At 41.6% G+C, this 7,727-nt stretch overlaps 1 protein-coding gene across 1 annotated transcript in view; it reads left to right on the forward strand.

The window, feature by feature from the left end:
- The window catches only part of LOC100963395 (ATP-binding cassette sub-family A member 8), a 61,824-nt gene extending 56,460 nt beyond the window's left edge, over nucleotides 1-5,364 (forward strand). Inside the window, exons 35-39 of the mRNA XM_003786610.3 lie at nucleotides 287-406; nucleotides 622-762; nucleotides 2,835-2,914; nucleotides 4,197-4,252; nucleotides 4,408-5,364. Coding sequence (XP_003786658.1) covers nucleotides 287-406; nucleotides 622-762; nucleotides 2,835-2,914; nucleotides 4,197-4,252; nucleotides 4,408-4,506 — 496 coding nt within the window. The 3' untranslated portion in view covers nucleotides 4,507-5,364. The remainder of the gene's footprint in view (nucleotides 1-286; nucleotides 407-621; nucleotides 763-2,834; nucleotides 2,915-4,196; nucleotides 4,253-4,407) is intronic.
- Nucleotides 5,365-7,727: the final 2,363 nt, after the last annotated feature.

Below are 7,727 nucleotides of genomic sequence, written 5' to 3' on the forward strand. Positions count from 1 at the left end.
ATCTGTCCTCCAGTGCATCTCTCAGTGTGAGCTCCCCCCAGCTCACATCTGTCCTCCAGTGCATCTCTCAGTGTGAGCTCCCCCCAGCTCACATCCATCCTCCAGTGCATCTCTCAGTGTGAGCTCCGCCCCAACTCACTCTCCCCATCTCACCTGCCCTCTTTGCATCATCCCCTCAGCTTCATCTCTCTCTGCTAATTATTCACATGCATAGCAATTCTTGTTTCAATCCATTTCTCATTAATTAAAGGAATTCCAAATTGCAAATAATTTCTTGGCAATCTAGGCAGGCGATCCGAGCCACCTTCAGGAACACGGAGAGGGGTGCCCTCCTGACCACCCACTACATGGCCGAGGCCGAGGCTGTGTGTGACCGAGTGGCCATCATGGTGTCAGGGAGGCTGAGGTGAGTGCCTGTCCCAGCCCACACCTGAGCCCAAGGTGCATGACTGGAGGGTTTTGTCTGTGAAGAGGGAGAGATCAATGAGCTGGCTAGAGCTGCTGGGCCCAGGTGTAGCAGGAAGGACCCGGTGACAATGGCAGTAGCACATCAGAATCCTCAAGCACTGTAGTGCACATATTTCCCTCCTTTTTCTCATGGATTCATCCTCCTCCTTCCAGGTGCATCGGTTCCATCCAACACCTGAAGAGCAAATTTGGCAAAGATTACCTGCTGGAGATGAAGGTGAAGACCCCTGCACAGGTGGAGCCCCTCAATGCTGAGATTCTGAGGCTTTTCCCCCAGGCTGCTCGGCAGGAAAGGTAAAGACAGGCTGCTTTTTGTATGGGACCAGATATCCACTTTTCCTTGTCAGTTACATTAATTTGTTGTCATTCAGAAAAGAAACCTAAGAGAAAAGAGATTATTTGTTGCCTATTGCAGGAAGTAAACGGAGAAGAGACAGCAGTTGTAAAAGCTGACATAGTGAGTGCTGTGGTCCCACTGTGTACCGGTTACTGCCCTGGTCCCACTGTGTGCCAGGTAGCCCTGGTCCCACTGTGTGCCAGTTACCACCCTGGTCCCACTGTGTGTCAATTAATGTCCTGGTCCCACTGTGTGCCTGTTAATGTCCTGGTCCCACTGTGTGCCAGGTACTGCCCTGGTTCCTCTGTATGCCAGGTATTACCCTGGTCCCACTGAGTGTTAGTTAATGTTCTGATCCCACTGGTACTTCCCTGGTGCCACTGTCTGCCAGTTAATGCCCTGGTCCCACTGTGTGCCAATTAATGCCCTGGTCCCACTGTGTGCCAGGCACTGCCCTGCTGCTGTACTGTCTTATCTAGTACTCAGACAGACTTTTCAAAGTTGATGTTATTATTCTAATAAAAAATGCCAGACTTCAAAAAAGTATTGTGAGGGTCTGGCCTTTACCATGTTCTTCATAAATGGGCTTGATTATTACCTTTATGAAAAAGGTTGGATCTCTTGACTGAGTTAACAAGCTACAGAATGAGGAAGTAAACCTGAAAATTACTTTATTTCAAATCTATTAATAGTTCCAATTTTATGTAAATTCTGGTAACAGTACCATCCATATACTGCAAACATCAAGGATCAACTTTATGTTATTTTTAAAATCTCGAGTTTACTGAAAAAGATGATTTAGGAGTTAGAAGAGGAAAAAAGATAATAAGGAGAAATAGGTCGTAATGACATTGTGGGGAAATATATTTCCACAGTGGAATGTAAATATCAAAGCCAGGCTGTAACTCACCGCAGCCCACGACTGAATAGAAATATATCATAAAGGTAGAGGGAGTAAGCAGCGTGGATGAGAATCATTGCCCCATAAATGTGCAGAATGATCTGAAATGAAATATAAATCTCCCTGATTTTAAAGTAATGGAAAGACATTTATTTGAGAAACAAATTATTAAAATATTATTGTTGCTGACATCATCTGGCACTCAGGTCCTCGCCTCCTCATCAGAGGCTCAATTATTTTGTCTTGTGTTAGGAAGGCAGTCTGAGTAAGTTGGTGGAGAAGGAGAGGTCTGAGTCTTACAGTTTTAAGAAACTCAGCTCCTGGTGGAAGGATGAAGTTGAAGATTAAGCGTCCGGCTTAGAAAATAAGGTGGAAGGTGACTCTGGCAAATAATCATCATCTGAACAGCACCTTCCCACCTTCATCCAAGGAGCTCTGCACCCTGTTTATGGAAACGCAAAAGTACATCTTCTATGAAAAACAGTATGGTTGTTCCTCAAAATAGTAAAATAGAGCTACCATATAACTCAGCAATCCCACTTCTGGGATATTCAAAGTGATTAAAATTGGGACCTTGAAGTGACATCCCTGTGTTGATTGCAGTGCTGTCCAATCTAGCCAAGATGTGCGTACAAATAAAGTGTTTGTTGACGGAGAAATGTGTAAAGAAAATGTGGTGTCTGCAGACAATGGAATGCTGTTAAGCGTTTTAATGGAAGTCAGTTCTACAATATGTGGCAATTTGCATGAACCTTGAAGACTTTATACTAAGTGAAATCAGCCAGTCACATAAAGAGAAATACCATGGGTCCCCTTATAAGGCATCTGAAACAGTCAAATTCGTAGAATCCAAGAGTTCCAGGAACTAGGGGAGGGAAAGATGCGGAGTTACTAAATACAGGCGTAATATTTCAGATAAGCAAGATGAATAAGCTTGACAGTTTGCTGTGCATCCTTCTAGCTATGGGCAAAACTACTGTATTGCGCAATTAAACATTTGTTAAGAGAGTCAATCTCATGTTAAGTGTTCTTACCACGTTTATAAAAGCAAGGCCAGAGAGATGGCTGCAGTGAATTCACATCTGCCGTGGGTGGCCTCACTCTCCCCTGCTTCTGCTTCTCCCCCAGGTACTCTTCGCTGATGGTTTATAAGTTGCCAGTGGAAGATGTGCGACCTTTAGCCCAAGCTTTCCTCAAATTAGAAAAGGGTAAGAACTATGACCCTGGAAGAGGATAATTCCAAATCACAAAATAATCCGTCTACATGTCAAAAATGAACTGTGACCTATGTATCACATTTAAAAGTGAAAATCTCAAATTGAATTTTAAGAACACCAAAACCAAGGAGGAGAGGGATTCTGTGTGTGTGTTTGGTGAATGGAGTGATTTTTATTTTGCTTTGTGAGTTTTTTCCGCATACTTTTGCATATATGCAAAATTATATATATATATATATTTTACAAACTAAGTCAAAACACAACTATATATGCATTTAAGAGGAATATTTTTCTTTGGAGCATTGAATCTTGCACATTTAAAATTAATTTTTCCATGGACTGGCCTATTATTTTGTTGCCTTGGGTTGTGTATGAAGAAACTAACTCCTGCCTGGTTGTTGAAACAGTCTTCCCAGGTCTGGGGTCTGCTGTGCTCTGTACCTGTATCTAGCATAACAGATCCTCTTTTTCCTTGCAATTTAGGGCCTATTTACTATGCTGCTCTGAGCTGTGCTAGTCAGAACTCCCTCTCTGTGCTGTTTTCATTGTCACCACTCAGTGGTTTGTCTTTGCTTATCACCTGCCCCAAGGAAGAAATTCAAGTCTCCTGGTTCCAGAAGACTGTCCTGGCTCTGATAGCATGAGTCAGGAGACGTATCATCTTTTCACTGTCCAGCTGAGCACCCCACTTTTCTGGGCCAGCACTCCTTGAATTGGCAATGAAGCTCACTGCTGGCCTGGAACTTGGTGGCATCCTTCCAATCTGCTGAGCTCCTGTCAAAGTTCTAATGGTCCCACCCAGTCTGTTTGGGTCAATAAGAAGAGTTTTCAACCCAATTAGGGGAAGCTACAGCGGCTTTTAGGAAAGAGATCTTTGAAGATATCTGCCCACCAGGAAACCTCATACCCTTCTTGAGAATTTTCTGATACAACCCTTTTCAAAATGGGTCTCCCTGCCACACCTGCCCATGCTGAATGTGCAGAAAACTCCAGGCTCAGTTAACAGAGAAGTTCCTCCCTTAAAGACAGATCTCAAAATTGCACAATATACAAACATAACACAAGCACACTCCCCCCATCCCCCAAACTAAGTAAATGGCCTGGTGTATTTTTAACTGAATGATGTATTTAAGACAGGAATGAACATTACCTCAACCCATTTATGAATATACAAAGATTTAAAAAAATACATTATTTGTAGTCTATGCTGATTTACCATACCATACAGATGTAAAAATGCATATACCTCTAACACGTGCCCATCCTTCTACAGTTAAGCAGAACTTCAACCTGGAGGAGTACAGCCTCTCACAGTCCACCCTGGAGCAGGTGGGTCATTTTTAGTGATTCTGTAGCATCCATAGAACTTTAGCGTACAGCAGCTGTGCCTTTCTGCACTTGCGCGGAAGGGGTGTGTGGGAGCAGTGCACACGGGAGGCATAGTGACATTTTTCTTCCCTCCTGATTTCTTTCCTCCCATTCAGGTTTTCCTGGAACTCTCCAAAGAGCAGGAGCTGGATGATTTTGATGAGGAACTTGATCCCTCGGTGCAATGGAAGCTCCTCCCGAAGGAAGAGTATTAAAGGCCCAGATTCTGGGCTCCTGTTTAAGCCTCTGTTTTTTTTTTTAAAGACATTTATTTTTATAGCATCAATTTTATATTTTTAGAAACTATGTTATAAGCACTACAATGGTCTTTTCCTGGTGTATTTGGGATGAGGCGCAAGTAACATTTGACTAATGTCAGGGACTGCCCATCACAGCGTCTGTGTCTCTGCACAATGCTGACTAAATGCATTCACCCTTGTAAGATTATGCAAATGTCTGAGTAGGACAAGCAAATTTTGTTTAGATTTTATTTTTTATAAAAACCTTACAGCACTTTTTTTTTTTTTAGCCTAGGCTGACAAATCCATATATTTCCTTTTCTGTGAGTTTGATACCTTGAAAAGTTGATGTTTTTGTAAGAATTTAAAAGTATCCTACTTTTTGAAATAGATTTTACTGTTTTTATCATGGCTAAAAATACTAAATATCACTGATGACAATATCTGATATCAATATATTTGATAACATATCCACTGGTAGCACCATGATACAAATGTGACGTGGAAAATTAAAAACTTACTATTAGAAATTGTAACATTTTTATTTCTGTAACCCAATTGTGTGCTATTTTGATTATATGTTTAAATCTATGCTCTAGAGTTGACTGTATTGTAATGGATCATTAGTGGATCTTGTCACTCGGTTTCAGAAGGTTGATAAATGAAGTAATATGTCAAATGACTAAGTAGGTAGAAAATGTAAGACAAATCTCATATATGTACTTTTCAGACATGCTTTCTATTTCGTCCATTTCATGTGTTAATTTCATAACATAGTGGCCTCCTATTTGTAAATTTCACTGAAGCTTTATTAAAAGGAATATTTAATATAAACATAATTTATTGGACATTAAGTCTATCACAACAAGATTTTCTGCCATACCAGCATTTAGGCCAATGTTTTGAATATTGGTCTAATTATTATCCTTGTCTGTCAAATATAACAATTAAATACCAGTTCCAATTACCTATATACCTCTTCGTGTTTCTAACCATAAAACCAGGCAATTCACATACAGGCAAATACTCGTATTTCTATTTGCTTGGGCTTAAGTTTCCCTGTCTAGTCCACTTTTTGTGTTTATAAAAAAGGTACTGAGATTTGAAAAACTGAGAATCTAAGTCTAGGTAGGCCTATTCTATGTATTTTTACAATTTATTTTGTATTTCAAATTAGTATGCAGGTACAAATTTTTAGGTTACATTAGCCTCACTTCCAGGATAAAGTTCCATTTGTAAAAGAGCCCCTCACCCAGGTGTATTAGACACCCTCACAGTGTGCACATTAGTTGAGGTCAGTTGGGGTCCTACCCCATGCCCTCCCTCCTTCTGCCAATCATCCGTCCCCACCTCCCCCTCCTGCTTCTCTCTACCTCCAAATTAGACTATTATTAGTGCAAGGATCTCTGGAGTTAGACTCTTCTCATGCTGATGTATGCAAATCCATGTTCAGGGAGGATAAACACAATAACTGAACCAAGATCGTAAGCCTGGTAATGAGCGCATCTGCCCTTCCTCCACGCCTGAAGTCACATGGCTCCCAGGTGACTCAAAAGCCCCTGATGATTACTCAGTTCAGCACGTGGACACAGAAGACCCAGCTGCTGCTTCCTGATGTTCTCACCATTTAATCAGAAGTAAATCGTACATCCTTAATGTACAAAAAGATAACAAAATAATATGAAATGAAGCATCACATTGCACACTGTCAACCAAGGTGCTGTCTACCAAATACTGAAGAACATTCAGATCCTTCATCATGTAGAAGAGAGTCTGGGCCTTATTCTGGATTAGTGTTTGGGTTCAGGCAGTGTTGTGGCTGGCGTGGTCTTTAATACAGACCACTCAAACTCTCTCCATATCAGCAGCTATCTGACTTTTTTAATCATCCATATGTTAGTAAAGTAACCCTTTAATTTCTTTCAATAACTTTTCCTTTTCTCTCACTACTTGGCAAACCCTTTGGTGTAAGAGGCCCAGCTTTTGAGCTACCTCGGTTTGCAATGTGCCTTCCTCACTAGGCTTAATCATTTTTAGTTTTTGATCTAAAATGAGAGAGTTGCGACTATTCTTTCACTTGAACACTGAGAGGCCATTGCACAGTGACTAACTGGCCTGATTTCAATACTGCTGCAGCTCAGGGACTAGAGAGGCCTCGAGAGGAGGAGGAGAGATGGGGAAATGGGTGATCAGGGTAGCAGTCAGAACACACACAACATTTATCAATGAAGTTTTGCCATCATCTTATTAATGTGTTGGCAAAGTCTGTGGTGCCCTAAGCAATTACAGTAGTTATATCAAAGATCACTGATCACCAGGACCAGATATAATAATAATGAAAATTTTTACATATTGTGAGAATTGCCATTATGTTAGGGTTGGTTGTTTTCTAAGGCATTTTGACATTCTCTACCTAGCCCCTGCCTCTACCAAGTTTTACTACTGTTGTCACCTGGAGGGTTAATTTAACCAGTATTTTGTCATACTGGGACTGTGCTCACTGATGAAGGTGTATGTTGTACTTTGCACTTGGAGGACAAAAATAGGACTTTACAATTTGGCAACGACAAATTATTCAGTGACTCAAATAAGTAAGGGCAGTTAGAATATTTTGAATAAGCTTCATGTTATAGGGTTAATGTCATTCTGAGCATGTATGAAAAGCTGGAAGGCACCAGCTGGGGACTTCTGGTTCTCTTGGCAGTAAAGAGCACTTTGGGGACAACAGCTTGTCCCCACTGTGGAGACTAAATATATTTGTAAGACATAATGTTGACACTTAAAGGCTACTGTCCAATCTGCAGGCCTTCAATACCCTTTTCTCATATTAATTCTGCTGGAATGTGTTTTCACTCTTGCCTGCCAAGGAGCAGGGTCAGATTCTGAGATACTTGATGCCACCCAGGTGGCTGGAAGTGGAAAGTAAATCTCTCACTGTGAGTGCAGGGCCTCTGAGTGTTAAGCTTTGGGAAGCATTCTGGCAGTGGAGGCCCAGGGGCATGTAAGAAATCAGACCAAGGCTGGACGCCTGTAGCTGAGTGGTTAAGGTGCCAGCCACATGCACTGGGGCTGGTGGGTTTGAACCTGGCCTGGGCCTGCTAAATAAACAAACAGCTATTTGGGAGGCGGAGGCAAGAGAATCACTTGAGTCCAAGAGTTTGAAGTTGCTGTAAGCTCTGACGCCACAGCACTCTACC

The sequence above is a fragment of the Otolemur garnettii genome, unplaced genomic scaffold (assembly GCF_000181295.1).
Source record: "Otolemur garnettii isolate 467f Iridium unplaced genomic scaffold, OtoGar3 scaffold00018, whole genome shotgun sequence".
Lineage (NCBI taxonomy): Eukaryota > Metazoa > Chordata > Mammalia > Primates > Galagidae > Otolemur > Otolemur garnettii.